The following is a 19,126-nucleotide window of genomic DNA, read 5'->3' as shown; positions in this document are numbered from 1 at the left end:
ATGGGGGAGTTACGCTTGATGCAACTACATGGGAAATGTAACATTTCTGTGTATGGGTGCTGGATCCCCTAGAACTGGAGTTAGAAATGATTGTGAGCCTGCTGTGGGTACTAGGAACTGAACCTGGGCCCCTGGAAGAGCAGCCAGTGTTCTTGTTCATTGTGCCATCTGACCATCTGTCAAGATTTTGGCTTTTTAAGTAAAAAAAAAAAAAAAACTTTGGCCAGGTATGGTACAACATGCCTTTAATGAGAAAAATCAGGAGGCAGGAAAAAGGAGAGGGGCATCTTTAGTACTACTGTCTGCAGCCACCGACCACTTCTCCTGGAGGACACAGCCCACTTTAGGGAAATGGGCAGCATTGATTCCTGGCCTGCTTCCCATCTCCCCCAGATGACCAGGTAGTATCTGAGTCCTGTCACTTGAGCTAACTATAGCAGCATCTAGGCCAGAGCTTGCCGCACAGGAGGGAAGCCACAGAAGGGCTGTAACACGAACACTTCATTTAACAATGGAAGACACTTTATTTAGTTTTTTAAAATCTCTCAACATTTCAACTCTGTAGAAATCAAATGCAAAATCTGTGCATTTTAAATTAGCATATACTCAACTATCCGGATCACAGCAATCTCCTATAGTGAAACACTAGGAGGGGCGAGTCCGCCAGTCTGTACACGGGATTTCCTGATGAACAGCACACTGCCCTTCCTCAGGCGGCCTGTCGTCCACCCTGAGAGTCCCTGCAGTGCTGGAGTAACTGGAATGAAAGCTCGAGCTCTCAGGAGCGGGCCAGGCTCATCCGTCCTGCAGTGTGGTAGGACCATCAAGGACAGCTGCCCAGGAGGCCAGTCTCTTAAGAACATTTCCAATGTCAGCTGTATGTACACCTATCTACATGTGATCTATCAGCTAGAGATTTAAAAAAAAAAGCCATATAAGATTTGGAAAACCTTAAAATCACTCCAGTGAGTTGGAAAAACACCAGCAAATTCACAGTGGCTCAGGGTTTGGCTAGAATCAAGCCTGCTCTAGAGCTCGAGTGCCTTTGGGAAAGCCCCACTTGCACATAGATCCCAAACAACGTATCACAACTGCCTATGGCTAAAGTGTGTTAACAGTTCAAAAGGAAGTGACAAGTTCAAATTCCTGCCCTATTCCTGCTCTGCTCCCCAAAAGGGAAAAATCAGAGGTGGGTAGTTTTTACTGGGAAGCGTGAAAGCTGTCTGAGTAGCATCTGTGTGATGGGCACACACCACCTCTGCCCACTAGTGCAAAAAGACTAAGAGCCGCTGCTGACAGCCCTGGGGACCAGGGAGGAAGGCGAGATGAGGGTGGAGGGGATCCACCTAACTTCCTTCTGAGGAGAGACTCAAGGGTTAGGGTACAAGATTCATGCTCAGCAGGCACCAAGACCAGAGCTATAGATGTGAGGGCTGGGGTCCCCATGTCACTGGGGTCACTGCAGACCTCAGCACCGAGCTAACCCCCCGCGTGCACACCGGAGGTAGGTGTATATTTACTTAGGGAAGACAGCAGCTCTCTACAGCCATGGGAAAGGAACATGGGCTTTGTCAGTCCCCTACTGTGAGGCTTTCTCCACCCTAGCAAGTGGAGGAAAACGCCAGGAAGGGGCATTCAGCCCCCCTTGGAAGACTAAAGGACCCAGGGCACCTTTATAAATACCATTTATCATTAATTTTTCACCATGTTGAAACACACAGCAAGTTGAATACTCATTTAAAAATAAACCTCAAACTCTGTATGTACAGTACAGTACAGGGGGATGGGGACAGACACGCAAACAGTCCTGCTGTGGAGTCCACTTTCCATTTGCCAAGCAGAGCTCACCAACACTGGGCTGACAGAGTGAGCTGGCAAGATTCAGCTAATACTGGACTTGGCTCCCCTTTGAGACCTGTTTGGGGGACGGGGTGGGGGTAGGGGTGGAGGCAAGGGGCAGGGACATCTGCCTAGGGATCCTTTTATCGGGAACAGGAAAAGAGGCGAGCCATCAGAGAGGCCCAGTGTGGCAGGAGGGCTCATTTCACAAGCCAGCAGGCCTCCAGCTCGCCACTCCTGGTGGGCATTTAAAGGGGACCCAAAGGCTCCTCCCCAGTCCAAGCTGGCTTTACAGTGGGTGAGGCAGGTGTGGCAAGAGTCCCCACCTTTCAAGGGAACCAGAACCAAAACCCAAACCCAAGCCAGCTGAGCAGGGAGTGGTCAGTGAAATGACTGAATGGAAGTGCCACCCTGTCCCACGGCCACAAGGCAGTGGCCGAGTGGAGTGTCAAGTGCTAAGTGAACTCCTATGTGACAGAGCAGTGACTCTGGCTGCCTCCAGGGTCAAGCTCGGGTCTCTGCTTCTGGTGCTGCTCTGACACCTCTTGAGGGGACCAAGCCAGGTCAGTGGTGTAGCCCTTGTAGCGGAAGATGGGGAGGCGGGGCCTATCTGTACACGAGATGGGAGAACGGGGTGGATTTGTAGTTCAGCTGGTTGTTGGGCATGAACTTGTGCAGCTCGCTCTTCCTGCAGCAGGGGTCGTAGTGGTAGGCGCCGAGGCAGGTGTCACAGGAAACTTTTGAACACTGAGTGCAGGTGTTGGTGGCACCTGCACGGTTACAGAAGCCACAGCGGGAGGTGGCTGTGGTAGAGGGCTTGGGCTTTGAGTGAACAGGTGGCAACCGGTCAAGGCCCTGAGACTGGCCCACATACTTCTCCCGCATAGGTGTCCCATGGGCCAGGCTATCATGAGCAGAGGCCTTGCTGGGAAAAGCACTGGGCTTGGAGGCCAAAGAACAGACGAGTACACTGTCACAGCGCTGACAGAGGGAGGAGCTGCAGGACAGGCCACAGTTTTGGCACTTGGAGAGGGCAGACTCTTTGGTGGGGGGTGAACGCTTGTGGTAGATGGGGTGGGCATCATTTTTGACCAGCCATACATCCGGCCGCAAAGCATCCTGCCTCCGGTAGGTGGCCCTGGATTCTGAATCCGTATACAGGTCCACGTCATCCTGAGTGGAAAAGTATGTACCACGAAGCAGGCCGAGGCCATTGATGGGAGAGATGGAGGGAGGGTCATCAGGGCTACCATGAGGGGAGCTGGACATGGTCAACAATGAGGGGGATGGACGGATAATCTCATCCTTTAGGTCATCCCCTACATCCATGGCCAGGGGCTCCTTCCGCAGATTCAGAGAGGCCTTTGAGGGGGGCTTCCTGCTCTCCCAGTAGCTGTCATAGGCATCCACTGACCTGGAGGGTTTGGTCACCCGGGGCTTGTAGTAGTCCTTGGCTGCCCGCTCGCTGGCTGACTTCTGGAGTGCTACGCGAGCCATGGAAGTAGTCAGGTGCTCCCTACTCTCCGCTCGCCGCCGCAGGGCATCTGAGCACCCACGTGCATCCTCTGTGCTGCTCTTGCGCTCAGTAACCACGTCCAGCTCCGAGTAGCCCTTGTCCTTCACCTGTGAGTGGATCCCCAGCATCTGCTCACACTCGACCTTGGCCAGGAAGAGCTCAAAGGAGACCATCTTCACCTGGAGGGACTCCACAAGCTCTTTAAGTTTGTACGCAGTCCCCAACTCAGGCTCATAGCCCATGAACCTCAGAATGGCTCGGATGTCCTCTTCCAGCAATGTGGACTTGACATAGTAAACAAAAGGGCCTGTGTAGGTCTAGGGAGAGAGTGGGTAGAAAAAAAGAGGCATGCTACAGAAGCCTGTTCAAACCAAATGCAGAGCGGGACTAGCAGGGAGAGATGGGGAGCTGCTGCCTGCAGACCACAGGCGCGAGAACACACTAAATACACACCACCAAACAGACACGCATGGCCGCTGTGAGGCCAGTGAGGCCATCAGCTTTCTATGTAGTATGAAGGCTCTTTTCCACATGAGAAAGCACAGGGGATGGAATTGTAGGAAGTGTGACACTAAGCCCTGAGAATGTCCCTTTCGAGTCTTCTGTCAAAGTTTTAAGAACACATCAGGGCTGGGGATGGAGCTCAGGGATAGAGCATGCACCATAGGTTTAATGCCCAGCATCATAATAACAAACAAATGGAACATGCCAGAATTCCGGCCCAGCTTAGTGCAGTCTCTACCACCCCCTTCCCCTGCTATGGAAAGTGCAGAATCTTCTCTCAACACTCACACACACACACACACACACACACACACAGCCCATAGGCTGACAACAGGGGCACATGCACTCAGGAGGGAGCAGCAGAAGCGGCCATCCCACCTCACCTTGATGCTGCGGAACTCCTTCTTCCAGGGGAACAAGAAGAGGTTGATGGCCACCGTCTCCAGCATGCTGAAGGCGCAGTGCAGAGCCCTCAGGCTGGAACTGCTCAGCGAGCGGAGGGAGCTCTCCACCACCTCATAAAACTGGATCAGCCGAAATCGACACAGGGGGTCCACCTTGTGCAGGCTGAGCAGGGTGGCAGCTGCCACTCGCAGGCGCTCATCACTGCCAGGCTGCTGCTTGCCGGGGGTGGAGTCCACTTTGCCCTCATGGAACTGCACATACTTCCGAAATAAATCATCCTTGTACTTCGTATCCATTGACCTGGGCTTCCCAGTCAAACCCAAGGGCTACCTCATCTCCCCCATGGCTCTGGGACTGGAGGCTGGCACGTCACATGAAGACCTGGCATGGTGCCTGTGGACCAGCGCATGCTCTGAAAAGGGGGGAAACAAGAAGCCATCACCCATCTGACTAGTCCCTACTCCAGCATCAGAATGCTGAGGAAGCCGGGCGTGGTGGTGCACGCCTTGAATCCCAGCATTCGGGAGACAGAGGCAGGTGGATCACTGTAAGTTTCAGGCCAGCCTGGTCTACAAAGCAAGCCTAGGACAGCCAAGGCTACACAGAGAAACCCTGTCTCGAGGGGGGTGTAGGGGGCGAACCAGAATGCTGAGAAAGCAAAGCCAAGAGCTGGCCCAAGCTATGCTGGCTCTTTAGCCCAGATGGCCCCCATGTGCTCTTCCACCCGACAGATACAGAACACATACTTGGTGCAAGGTGAAAACAAACCAGGCCATGTTCTGCAGCTCACCAGCTCCCAGGAATGACTAATGCCCCTGAAGGCAGGGTTCAGGGAAAGGGAACACATTTGGCCTTGGTGTTACAGAAGGAGGAGTTTGGGAAAGCCCCGAGGCAGAGTTAAACCTGAAGCACTGCCAGGCCAAGGGTGTGATGCCAGAGGTGGCAGCAGGGAGATGCTAAGCAGGCACTAGAGCATTCCCAGGTACGAAATCCCTTACTCCTGAGCAAGTGGGACACAGGCGCTACCGTGGCCCCTGAAGACAGGCAGCTATTGAGAAGATCACCCAAGGTCACAAAACTCCCAAGGTGGAGCTGAGATCAGAGTCCAGGCCCAGCCCACCACGCCCTGCTTTCCTGGAATAGGAAGGAGCTTGACACCAACAGAAAGGAGACTGCTAAAGACCAGGCAGCAAAGAGGGATGGCTGCTCCTAATGGGGGAAGCTGGGTCTACACTGCTCTGTGTGAGGGACCCGGGGTCCCACTCCCAGCAGGACACAAGGACACACGGCCAGGGTTTCTGTGAAAAGCTACATAAGTCACAAGCGTTCAAGTACGTGGAGAAGACTATGGAGACCAGGCGGACTGCTTTCCCATTCAGCTTAGGAGGGGCCACAGCCAGCTGGGAGAAGAAAAGTGCTGAGCTGGGGTGAGCATGCACAGCAGCCCAGCAGCTCACAGGTGACCTCGGGTGAATACAGCGACACTCAGTGTCCACACTGCAGACAAACACGGTGCAAGAGGGTACACAGGCACCAGTGAGGCAGCAATGCAGGGGCTCACTCAGACCAATCCTTTAACACTCTGGTTCCTTTTTTCATGAATCCAGATCAGCACACACAGCTCTGCACAATGTGGCTAAGTAAGGAAGGCCCTGTCAGACTTTTCTGCCCTGGCAAGGAATCCACCCTCAAGACACCAGGCTTTCTCAAGAAGGCTCTGTAGAGTGGGTGTGAACTGTGCCTGACACTTTCCTGGCCAGACTCCAGAGTATGGCTGGTGAGGACCTTACTTGAAGCCAACTTCTGCATCCTGCTCAGGTAGGGCTGAGAGCCCATCAGCATGGCTAATAGTGGGGAGGGTAAGGGACTGGGTTGCACCTTGGGCTGGGGCTGGCCTGTGGGGTCACCTAGTAGATCTGTGCTCTGGCTACAATCACAGGGCCCACAGGACCACCCTAGCCTCAGTTAAGCCACAGCTCAGGGTCTCTAGTGTGGGGAGATGAGTGGCAGCAGCAACAGTGGGGTAAGGTGGAATATGTAGCAAAGCTGGGGCACACACTGGGTGCGGTGGCACACAATGTCATTCCAGCACTCAGGAGAGAGGATAGAACTGCCTGGAGCCCCTGATAGTCTTGGTCACGGTGTGAAGTCACAACAAACAAACACAGGAGGACCCGAAAGACCCTCTTTACCCACTACCTGTGGTGCTACCCTCACAGAAGTTCAGAAGCAAATGGACCTGGAGGGGACAGAAGGGCCCAAGATGAGTGCTAAGCTGTGACCAAGGCCAAGGCCCTGAGGTCACACTTGCCTTCGCAGCAGTCTAACCTTCCCTTAAGCGACAGTCACACAATCCCTTGCTCCTCAGCTGCGCCAGGCTGACTCTTGAGTGGCTGGTCACTGCACCCTGCAGGCTTCAGCTCCAACACCGAGACCTCCTGCTGTGTCATGTCACGTAAACCCCACCTTCCCAGCCACCCCCCCAACCCCCCCACCCCCCCCCCCCGTTTCCCTGAGATAGCCACTGCAATCTGAAATTATTGGCTCTACCTGCTCTTTTACTAGCTTACTCTCAGTCCCTCCCCATAACCCGTAGCTCCCACAAAGGCAGAGATCCCCACAGTACTTAACATGGATGCAGTTCAAGGTGGACACCTAATGCAACTGGCCCAATCAACGATGTAAAGAACACATGCACACACAGTGACCTCCAGTCTCTCAGCAGGGCCACAAGAGCAGCTGGAAGATGAGTTGCACATATGCATGCCATGCAGCCTACTGCCTGTGCCCCTGACAACTCCAAGACCAATGGCTCACAGGGGTTTTACAAAGCACCCACCTTCAAGCTGGGTGTGGTGGTGCACTCCTTTAAATCCCAGCACTCAGGAGGCAGAGGCAGGCAGATCGCTGTGAGTTCGAGGCCAGCCTGGTCTACAAAGTGAGTTCCAGGACAGCCAGGACTACAAGAGAAACCCTGTCTTGGAAAAAAAACAACAAAAACAAAGCATCCACCTTCTGCCTGGCCTGGTTATGGTGGGGTACAGGGTAGCAGTGTCCACCAGTGAAGAAGACAGTCTAAACCAGTTCTAGCTGGAACAGCTCAGCAGCCGCCTAACATGCATATCCTCTCAATACAAACTCACTGCCAGGCAAAGAGGACACACGCAGCAGCTCCCTGTCTAAGAGAAGCTTCCCTCTCTCCTGCTTCAGAAGCACGAGCTGGTCTTTGGTCAGTCTTAAAACCAAAAGGGAGATCAAGTCCTAGGGTGGCTCAGTGCAGGAGTCCCGGCCTAGCATGCATGAGACCCTAGATTCCATCATAAGCACAGCACAGGGTTTCCCACTAGGAAGCAAAGACAGGATCCTGATGAACAGCCAGCCCAGAAGGAATAGGTGAGCTCCAGACTCAGTGAGAGATGCTGTCTTAAACTATAAAATGAAAAGCTGGGCATGGTGGCACCCACCTCTAATCCCAACACCCACTTGGGCTGCAGAGACATATGGATCTTTGAGTTCAAGGCCAGCCTGCAGAGAAGTTCCAAGACAGCCAGGGCTACACAGAAATAACCTATCTCAAGGCGGAAGGCAAGGTGGTAGCTGGAGAGGTGGCTCAGTAGTTTAGCCTTGGCTGTCCTAGACTCACTTTGTAGACCAGGCTGACCTTGATCCACCTGCCTCTGCCTCCTGAGTGCTGGGATTAAAGGCATAAGCCACCACTGCACAGGGCACTGGCTGCTTTTACAGAGGACCTGGATTTAATTCCTAGAACCCACATGGGGGCTTACACCAGTCTGTAACTCCAGCTCCAGGGGATCAGATACCATCCTTTGGGAATCAAAGGCATGCACATGCTCCAGATACACTTGAAAGCAAAACACCCAACCACATAAAATAAAAATAATGAAGAAAAAAAAAGTGTAAAGATAAGAGAAAGTCATGCAACCTCTGGCTTCCTCTATAGATACATGCACAGGTGTGAATACCTAAGTACATGACACAGGGCCGGGTAAGAGAAGGAAACAAAGAGTAGGAGTCTGTATGTTCCAAGGGACATGGCAGAGCCCCACTTTAATCCCATCTCCCATTTCATCCTTACAGCAGCTGAGGAAGCAGAGACCTGGCTGCAATCACTGTCTCCGGCAGAGCCAATAGGTCCAACAGGTCCCAAGGCCTGGCTTTCTCCCATTCAGCTCACTCATTTCTGATACCAATTACAAAGGGGTCAGGATATGCAGGTCCCTATGCCAGCTGTTCAAAAATCAGTAAGATCCATAGGACAACGCCAAAATTAAAGAGGAAACTGAGCAAAGAGAGTCAACTCACCTATCCTAAATTAGGGGGCTAAGAAGAACTGGATTTGAGACCTGAATTTGAATCTAATCATAGGCAAAAGCCATCCTGCTGCATCTTCTGGGTGAGCTCCTTGAAAGGCCTTGTCAGTCAGAATGTCCTGCGTCCGGGAAGCAAGCTGATAGTAGCAAAACTGCCATCTTCCCACACCAAATGGGCTGGGAGAGCCACCAGCCTCTTTATGATGTAAGCTCAAGAGCCCAGGAGAGAGGCTGGCCACAGACCAGCCAGCAGTGAGGCAGTTACATCATCCCAGCTGAATATATTTCCTAAGAATACAGGCTGCCTTGTGGCTGGCCCTAACTGGTGTCTTTTCTGAGCACAGAGCCAGCAATTTATTCCCAGCACTCTCGAAAGCACAACAAAAACACGCTCTCTGCTAAACACAGCCTGGTTACAGGAGAACAAGACAGCCCAACGACAGAAGCTGTTAATTTCTCCAAGCAACCCAATGACTGGAATGCCAAGCCGTATCAGGCTGGCAGGGGGAAAAAAAAATACAGCTCTGTGAATATCCGGAACACGGAAGCAGAAGGATGCCTAGTGCCATCGGCTCTGGGTGGCACCTCCTGCACCCACAATCTGGGCCCCTCTGTAAAGCAAGTCAGCGTAGAGGAAGCTAATGCACAGGCGCCTTACCAATCATTCTTTTTTTCTTTCTTTCTTTCTTCTTTTTTTTTTTTTTCGAGACAGAGTTTCTCTGTGTAGCCTTGGCTGTCCTGGACTCGCTTTGTAGACCAGGCTCCATCACTATTCTTTAAAACAGCCAATGTGGAAAGCCGGATTCATTTAAAGTTCGGCTGAATAGAACCAAAACAATTGGGGAGGTAGACCACTGGCTCGACTTTACTTCTGCAGGCCCAGTCAAGAATGTGACCCGTGGCAGCACGGAAAGTCACTCCCTCCCTATACCGGCAGGTGCTGTTTGGAGCCCAGTCATGTTTACACACCCCTGGTCCAGCTGCAGCCGCCAAACAGGATCAGGGAAGTGCCTCTACCTCCACTCTCTCTGCCCAACCTCTAAGCATTTATTCTCAGCAAGAGGCTCCCAGACCCACCCACAGCATCTCTTGCTGGCGGTAAAACAATACAGGGTCCCTACACCTCTAACTGGCCTCCAGAAACACTGCCACGGAGGACCTCCAAGGCTCTTAAAACCACCTGGGTTGTGCTCGAACCCGGCTTCCCTCATCGCAGCTGCCTCTCTTGCGGGTTCTGAAGGAAGCCATATCCCCTTCTCTGCAGGGGACATAAGCCTGCAACAGCTACACCCTGCTTTGTGAGCCGCCTGCCTCAGACCACCATAGCAGCTAGGAAAACGCCCAGGCTTAAAGGAAAGAGCGTCCCCACTGGTGGGGTCTTTTGTCGGTAGGACTGGGGACAGAACCCAGGGCATCGCACACGCTGGGCAAGCTCTCGCCAACAACCCTGGGTCTGCCAATGAAATACCGGGACCTGTCACTAGACACCCTGCAACGCCAGAGTCCTCTCATTCCACGCCCACCGCGGCCCCGGAAGGCCGCCGCGTTCCTCTTCGCAGACCCGGAGACCAAGGCTCCCGAGGCGGACAGACTCAGCCAAGGTCACTCGTTGAGTCCAAAGCCAGGTCAGCCTCCCCTCCCGGCTGCGAGCCACAGCGCGGTGCCTGCCTCCGGGAGCGCCGCGGGGCGCGTGTGCTGTCGCCCCGGAGCGAGTGCTGCGGCCGGCCGCCCAGAGCAGCCGCCGCGACCGCGGGAACGGAACCGAGGGCCTGGTCCGCGACAGCGCGCGCAGAGACCTGCCTTCCTGCCTGCCCCGCACTTACCCGCCGCTGCTCACCAGGAAAGCGAGCGCCGCCGAAACACGTCCCGCACGGCCCTGCACAGCCCCACCGCTCCCGCCGGCTCCGGGGACCGAGTCCAATACCGGAGCAGCCGCAGCCCGGAAGCAGTCAGACAGGAAGTGACGTAAGGAGGCGGGCCCTGAGAGAGGCTGGAGCACGGCTGCGCGCTGGGCCTGGGAAGGAGTGGCGGAAGCCGGTGATGGAACAGGTGAGCGCGAGGAACGGAGAGGCGATGGCCCGAGGCGGAGACCAAGCTCTTGTCCGCGGAACCCGACCTCAATCCTAGGGACTATCAGAACCCGGAAGCAAAAGAGCTGGAAGTGACGCGCGGACAGACGCTGGTTGGCCGGGTTGTTATGGAAACACGATCTAGCGTGGAGAGATTTTTTTTTCCCCCTACCTGGCTGACTTTCCCTTGGTCCAGACAGTGCTCAAGAGCCGGCACTGACGTGGGGACCCGCTGTCCCATTTCTAAGACTGCACCACGACCGGGCGTGGTGGCGCACGTAATCAATCCCAGCACTCTGGAAGGCAGAGGCAGGCGGATCTCTGAGTTCGATGCCAGCCTGGTCCACAAAGTGAGTCCAGGACAGCCAAAGTTACACAGAGAAATGTGTCTTTAAAAAAACAAAAAACACTGAACCGCGGAGGGTAGAGAGCGAAAGCAGAGGCGGAGGTCACAGGAGACTGGAGAGGGCCATGGGTATTGCTGCTGGCGACCGCGGTTAAGATGCGTATTGCAACAGCATGCAGACTAAAGATGCTGTTACTTAAGCGATATCATTGTCCCTTGTACAATAATTTTAAAATATTAATTGCAATACATTAGGACTGTGCATACAAGAATACAGGCTTTTCAAGTAGATCATAAAACCTGGAAACCACCAGCCTCTGATCTTCTGCTGTTTACACATTAAATATACTCTGATCTGTGAAAGAAAAAAAAAAAAGATGTGGGTGGGGGGTGGGGCTCAGGAGAAGCTCAGCGATTAGGAGCACTTGTTGCTTGCTGCCGTCCTGGCTTCCGTTCCCAGTACCCACGTAGCGGCTTACAACTATCCATAACACCAGTTCCAGGGGATCTGATGCCCTCTCTGACCTCCATGGGTATCAGGCACACACGCAGTGTACATACACCCATGCAGGCAACACATTCATCCACGTAAAATAAAAATAAATCGCTACATAAGGAAACTGTCTTACAATAATGGGAATCCATTATTTCCATTAATCCATAGATGCCTCATTCTGTAATCCTAACTCTTCGGAGGGCTGAGCCAGGAGAGTGGGAGTTTAAGGTTAACATGAATAACTTAGCGAGCTCCTGCCTCAAAAAAAAAAAAAAAAGCTAGGGCTGTAGCTCGGTACTAGAACCCTTATCTGCCCTGTGTGTTCTCCCTGGGTTCAGTTCCAAACAAGGGAGAAAGAGGGTGGAGAGACTCCCCCTGTTGACTTAACTGATTACTAGCTGTATTTCCTTGAACAAGCTACTTCATGTCTCTCAGCCGCATAATACCTGTTAAAAGCAATTATAATAACAATAGCAGCTATCTAGTGAGATGTATGCAGAATGAGCTACAGACAGACAGCTTAGTACACAGTGGGCACTGACTGAGGACCTAAGGGAGTTGTGTAGACAGGCAGCCTTCCTCAGCAAGTCTAGAGGTCAGAGTGTATTTCTGGTGGCCTGGAACACATGCGTGGCACAGGCTACTCTCTGTCTTGTGGCGATCAGCCTGCCTGTCTCCTGAATGAAACTGGTTTCTTAGTTCCTTAATCATGGAAACCAGAGGGGCAAGAGCAATCCTCCCTGATTCCCTGCAGGACCCGCACAGTCTCTCTACACTGGCTTAAGTCTTGACAGCTTGCCACTTGACTCTCATAGGCTTCTCTAAACTTCTGTTTGCCACACTTACCTGCACAACCCCCCACCCCCCCACCCCCGACCTCCCATCCCCCCACTCCCCCCTCCCCACCAGAAACGAACTTGCAGAGGACCTGAGTTCCCCAGAGCCACATGCCAGTCCCGGGGAATTGACACCCTCTTCTGGCCTCTGAGAGCATTGCATACACGTGATGCACAAGCCAAAAACAAAACACAAAACCGCTTGTACACATGAAAAAAAAATATTTTTTTGAGACAGGGTTTCTCTGTATAAAAGCCCTGGTTGTCCTGGACTCCCTTAGTAGACCAAGCTGGCCTCAAAATCACAGCTGGCTCTGGCTTCCCAGTGCTGGGATTAAAGGCGTGCACCACCACGCCTGGTGAAATTTTTTTTTTTTTAACTCAGAGATACTTTTATCTGTAGTAAACCCGTAGTGTTTGCCATGCACATTCTTAAAACATGGAACGTCGTTTGCCATTGGCTGGACTTTGTTCTTTCTGGATAGTCTCAGTCACTCTGTGGACCAGGTGGCCTTGAACCACCAGCCTCTGCCTCTATCAAAGATGAGGATTACTACACCTTGCTTTTTCAGCCCTCTGGCCTCTCCACACCCTAATGCCTGGTTGTGGGTGTCCTTCCCAGCACCTCTTCCCTTACCTGTCTTGCTTGCTCGTGTCCAGCCCCAATTCAGTCTTGTTTTCTTTCTTTCTGGAATTCTTTTTTTTTTTTTTTCTTCTTTCTGAAATTCTGATTTGTCCAACCAAAGACTTAGGGCCTTTCTCCTCTGGATACCCACAACCCTCTTGTAACTTTATCTCAGCTCTCCAAACGTCACATATGAATTTACCTGATATCTGCACTAGGCCCCACGGTCCTTTTTACCTGTATCCCTGGGAGCTTTGTGCACATCTGATCAGGAGCTGTCCAACTGGTGTTCTTTATAGGAGTCACCCTCGGAACCACGGCGGCATGAACAAAGTAAAGCCAGTGGCTTGCCCAAAGCCCGGTGTAATCCACAGGAGAGTTGAGGGGCGGTGCTTGTACTGCTCCATTAGGTGATCCAGCTCCATTCCTAGCTCCCACTTTAGGCGTCTCACAACTGTGACTCACTCCAGAGGAGCCAACACCTTCTTCTAGCTTTGCCTCTGAGAGCACTAGCACAAGGCAGACACATAATTCACAGAAAATAAATAAATCAAGCTGGGCGTGGGACCGCACACCTTTATTCCCAGTACTCCAGAAGCAGAGGCAGGTGGATCTCTATGAGTTTGAGGTCAGCCAGGGCTGTTAAAAAAAAAAAAAAAGAGGTCAAACAGCAGCTGGGCGTGGTGGTGTATGCCTTTAATCCCAGCACTCGGGAGGCAGAGGCAAGAGGATAGCTGTGAGTTCGAGGCCAGCCTGGTCTACAGAGCAACTGCCAGGACAACCAGGCCTACACAGAGAAATCCTGCCTCAAAAAACCAGTGTATGTGTCTTTAAATAATACTTTTTAAAAACTCTTTTATAAAGAGCCAGTAGTGGTGATGTATGCTTGTAACCTCAGAGCTTAGGAGGTAGAGGCAGGAGAATCAGGAGTTCAAGGCTACCCCTACCCACACAGCAAGTTGAGGCCAGCCCAAGCTACATGAGGCCCTGTCTCAATTCCCCCCCAAATCCCCCTCCCGCCCCAAACAACAAAAGGAAAAAAAAAAGCACTCTCAGCAAGTATGATAAGCTTGCATTTTCGCATGAGGGTGCCAAGAAAGTCCCTTCCACCTCTGATTCTGTGACGGCCAAGAGGGAAGCCCTGGTGATGGAAACACCTGACATTTCCCGTCAAAAAGACCCAAGGTCTCAAGAGAGGCAAATTTTTCATCTTTTACACAGATGGAGACTTGTGACTTCTGGGCTTGGTATCCAGACTTCATTACATAACCATTAGCAGGTTACATAACGGCCATGTGACAACAGTCAGGCATCCTCCCTTCCTAGGAGCCAACACTCTACTTACCTCTTTTCAATTTTAATGTTTTTTAGGTTTTGTAAATCACAGAAGTAGCACACAGAACAAAAACCAAAAGAGCTACCCTGTGACCCAGCAGTGGGCTACCCTGTGACCCAGCAGTGGGCTACCCTGTGACCCAGCAGTGGGCTACCCCGTGACCCAGCAGTGGGCTACCCCATGACCCACACTGGGCTACCCCGTGACCCAGCAGTGGAGCTACCCTGTGACCCAGCAGTGGGGCTACCCCGTGGCCCGGCAGTGGGGGCTACCCCGTGGCCCAGCAGTGGAGCTACCCCGTGACCCAGCAGTGGGGCTACCCCGTGACCCAGCAGTGGGGCTACCCCGTGGCCCCGCAGTGGGGGCTACCCCGTGGCCCAGCAGTGGAGCTACCCCGTGACCCAGCAGTGGGGCTACCCCGTGGCCCGGCAGTGGGGGCTACCCCGTGGCCCAGCAGTGGAGCTACCCCGTGACCCGGCAGTGGGGCTACCCCGTGACCCGGCAGTGGAGCTACCCCGTGGCCCGGCAGTGGAGCTACCCCGTGACCCGGCAGTGGGGCTACCCCGTGGCCCAGCAGTGGAGCTACCCCGTGGCCCAGCAGTGGAGCTACCCCGTGACCCAGCAGTGGGGCTACCCCGTGGCCCGGCAGTGGAGCTACCCCGTGACCCAGCAGTGGGGCTACCCCGTGGCCCGGCAGTGGGGGCTACCCCGTGGCCCAGCAGTGGAGCTACCCCGTGACCCAGCAGTGGGGCTACCCCGTGGCCCGGCAGTGGGGGCTACCCCGTGGCCCGGCAGTGGGCTACCCCGTGACCCGGCAGTGGGACTACCCCGTGGCCCGGCAGTGGGCTACCCCGTGACCCGGCAGTGGGACTACCCCGTGGCCCGGCAGTGGGCTACCCTGTGACTCGGCAGTGGGACTACCCCGTGACCCGGCAGTGGGCTACCCTGTGACTCGGCAGTGGGCTACCCCGTGACCCAGCAGTGGGCTTTCTTGGCCGCTGAGAGAGAAACTTGAGTTCAGGAAGTGTGGCTACCATAGCAAACAAAGGAGGTCAGTTCTTTTTTTTGTTTTGTTTTGTTGTTGATTTGTTTTTTGAGACAGGGTTTCTCTGTTTAGCCTTGGCTGTCCTAGACTCACTTTGTAGAGCAGGCTCGCCTGGAACTCACAGCAATCCATCTGCCTCTGCCTCCTGAGTGCTAAGATTAACATCATTGGGCCACCATGCCCAGCCCCAGGGGGTCACTTCTAAAGAGCAGAAGGTGAGTGATGTAGCTGCCTTACCAACCTGTACCTGCAGAGGATGATGGGATTCTGTACAATGCCTCAAAAGATACCTTGCAAGGAAAAGGCACTGCAAGAACAGCAACAAAAACCAACATTGGCCAGCATCGGTGAGCACCACAGCCAACCAGAAATAGGAATATGGACCAAATGCCTGCTTCCCTAGTCCTCTAGTCCTAGCACTTGGGAGGCTGAGACAGGAGAGTGGCTATGAGTTCAATACCAGCCTGAGAACTACAGAGCGAGAAGCGGTCTGGCTTGAGAGGCACTGAGGCACTCAGCAATTAAGAACCTTTGTTGGGCTAGGCATGGTGGCGCTCACCTTTAATCCCAGCACTCGGGAGGCAGAGGCAGATGGATCACTGTGAGTTCGAGGCCAGCATGGTCTACAAGTTGAGTCCAGGATAACCAAGGCTACACAGAGAACCCCTATCTTGAAAAACAAAACAAGACAAAAAACCCTTGCTGATCTTCCAGAGGACCAAGTTCCCAGCACCCACTACAATCACCTCTAACCGAGCTCCAGGAATCTGATGCTCAGCTGCACATAAAGAATAAATCAAGCCGGGCGTGGTGGCGCACGCCTTTAATCCCAGCACTCAGGAGGCAGAGGCGGGCGGATCACTGTGAGTTCGAGGCCAGCCTGCTCTACAAAATAAGTCCAGGACAGCCAAGGCTACACAACTACACAGAGACCCTGTCTCGAAAAAACCAAAAAATAACAAAATAAAAAATAAATAAGTCAGGCATGTGGCAAACAAGCCTGTAATCCCAGCACTCGGGAGGCAGAGGCAGGCAGATCTCTGTGAGTTCGAAGCCAGCCTGGTCTACAAAGTGAGTCCAGGACAACAAGGGTGACGCAGAGAAACCATGTCTCAGAAAAAAGAAAAAAAAAACCAGAAAGAATAAATCTTGTTTTAAATTATTTTATGTGTTACGGGTGTTTTGCCTGCCTGTATGTGTATGTAGTACATGCAGAGACCAGAAGAGGGCAGGATGTTCAGATCCTTTAGAACTTGAGTTACTGATATGTGGGTGGATTTCTGTGCAGCTCACTCTGTTGACCAGGTTAGCCTTGAACACACAGGAATCCACCTGCCTCTGCCTCCAGAGTGCTATGATTACAGCTTAGTCAACACTTTTTTTTTTTTTTTGGTTTTTCGAAACAGGGTTTCTCTGTGTAGCCTTGGCCATCCTGGACTCACTTTGTAGACCAGGCTGGCCTCGAACTCACAGCGATCCGCCTGCCTCTGCCTCCCGAGTGCTGGGATTAAAGGCATGTGCCACCACACCCGGCTCAACGCTTATTTTTATGTGTATGAGAATGTGTGTGTCTGACTGTAAGTCTATACCACATGCATGCAGTGCTGGCAGAGGCAAGAAGAGGGCATCAGATTTTTTAAAAAGATTTATTTATTTATGTTTTTGTGTGTTCTATTTGCATGTACATCTTATGACAGAAGAGGGCGTTAGATCCCATTACAGATGGTTGTGAGCCACCATGTGGTTGCTGGGAATTGAACTCAGGAAGAGCAGACAATGATCTTAACCACTGAACCATCTCTCTCCAGCCCCCTAAACCTCAATTTCTTAACCTGTACTCATAGTCCCTTCCTCAAGGTTATCTTAATTTGGTTGGATTTGATTTCACTTTTAGAGACTGGATATCATGTCATGTATCCCAGGCTGGCCTAGAGCTTGCTACACAGACAAGGTTGGCCTTGAACTCCTGCCTCTCCTGCCTTTCCCGCCCCATAACTGGAATTAGAGGAGTGTAGCACCTTGCCCAGTTTGTGTCACTCTGGGTCATATATGCTAGACAAATACTCTATCAACCGAACCACTCCCCCAGTCCCCAGAAGCTTATCCTGCTGGGTGGATAAGACACCATAGGAAAGAACCTCACCTCAGCCTCACAGGGAGGGGAGGGATGGAATCTGCAGAAGGTTTACCCTGTGAGGTTTACTGTCCTACTGCAACCTGAATTGGCTGGAGGCTAAGGAGGCCTTATAGTTCCTGGCTTGTGCAGTCATTGACTTGGAGGAGCCTGTCACCCCCAAGCAGGCACATGTGTTCTCTGGCTCCTTCACAATCCATGAGAAACGCGATCTTCCCCTCTCCTCCCTATATAAACCCAACTGCTAGTGCTTCAAGTCCCCGGAGCACCCAGAAGTCCAAAGGTAACTGCTGCCTAAGAGCTGTTATTACCGGGGATCCACTCTGCCCAACCCGCCTCCAGGGAGACGTAGCTCCCAGGGTTGGAGCCTGCTACTGCTTAATTGCTCTGAAAACGGTACCCAGAGGTCATGGCTTTTGCTGTATACTGTACAGCCTTCAAGCACGGCCTTCAAAGGCCATCTGCAGAGAGCAAGCATCTTTGCCCTTTGAAGCAAACAAGAGAAAGCCACACTCGTGTCCTTGTGGCTACCAACGTCCCTTGGCAGGAGGAGAGGCGAGGTAGGGGCAGGAGAGATGACTCAGCAGTCAGGAGTATTCGCTGCTGAGGACCAGAGGATGAGAGTTCAGATCCCAGCACCCTCATGGAGTGGTGCCAGCAACCCCAGCTCCTGCACACACCGGTACATACACACATATATGAATTTTTAAAAATCTTTTGAGAAGAAGAAGACGAGGAGGAGGAGGAAGACAAAAGAAAGCAGGAGAGCAGGCAGGTACAATACAAGTACAGTACTCTGGGCCCCAAAGGCCTGAATTCAGGTCTCAGCTCTGCCACTTTCCAACTGTGTGACCATGGACAAGCTATGTAGCCTCTCTGGACCTCCATTCCATCAGCAAAGTGGGATTAACTGTATCCCTGAGAGTGCCGCCAAGACTAGGGATCTAACACGTGATGTCAAGGAGAGAGTGAACGTTCTTCATGAGCCAGGTATCACGCATGCCGAAGCATAGCCTCACTCACAGCTGGGGCTTCACATGCCGAAGCACAGTCTCATGCAGAAGTGCAACTTTTTAAAAAAAGTTATTTATTTATTATTGTGTATACAATGCTCTGCCTGCATGTACACTTGCAGGCCAGAAGAGTATCAGATCACATGGTAGATGGTTGTGAGCCACCATGTGGTTGCTGGGAATTGAACTCATGACCTCTGGAAGAGCAGTCTGTGCTCTTAACCACTGAGCCATCTCTCCAGCCCAGAAGTGCAACTTTTTAAAAGCACCTTTTTGTTTGTTTGTTTGTCACTTTGGTTTTTGAGAAGGGGGCTCTCTATGCAATCCAGGCTGACCTCAAAGCTCACAAAGTTCTGAACTTTACAGGTAAGTACCATCATGTATCCCAGGCTTGCCTCACACTCACTATATAGCCCAGGATAGCCATGAACTTAGGCTCCTACTGCCTTCACTTCTCAGGTGCTGGGGACTATGAGTGTACACTGCCATGCCTGGCTTACCCAGTGCTGGGGATGGAACCCAGGAATCCGTGCGCAATGCTAGGCAAGAACTCCACCTGTTAGGCCACACCCCAGCCCTAGGCACTGTACTTTTTGGGTAATCAACCCCTTGTTGGTCTTGGGACTCAGTT

The 19,126-nt window shown here is 52.5% G+C and overlaps 1 protein-coding gene across 2 annotated transcripts; it reads right to left on the bottom strand.

Moving 5' to 3' along the window:
• Positions 1–1,669: 1,669 nt before the first annotated feature.
• On the bottom strand, positions 1,670–10,555 carry SPATA2 (spermatogenesis associated 2). 2 transcript variants are annotated; one of them, XM_084777181.1, is made up of 3 exons: positions 10,419–10,555; positions 4,243–4,676; positions 1,670–3,672 (listed from the first exon to the last, which is right to left on the bottom strand). In XM_084777181.1, exons 2-3 carry the CDS (start codon positions 4,558–4,560, stop codon positions 2,446–2,448), a joined length of 1,545 nt encoding a protein of 514 aa, XP_084633307.1. In that variant the 5' UTR covers positions 4,561–4,676; positions 10,419–10,555; the 3' UTR covers positions 1,670–2,445. The 2 variants fall into 2 exon arrangements, with proteins under 2 accessions (XP_084633307.1, XP_084633308.1); XM_084777182.1 differs by having other exon boundaries at positions 10,433–10,543.
• Positions 10,556–19,126: the final 8,571 nt, after the last annotated feature.

The sequence above is a fragment of the Acomys minous genome, assembly GCF_964271855.1.
Source record: "Acomys minous genome assembly, chromosome: 3".
Classification (NCBI taxonomy): domain Eukaryota; kingdom Metazoa; phylum Chordata; class Mammalia; order Rodentia; family Muridae; genus Acomys; species Acomys minous.
This window is presented reverse-complemented; position numbering and strand designations above follow the sequence as displayed.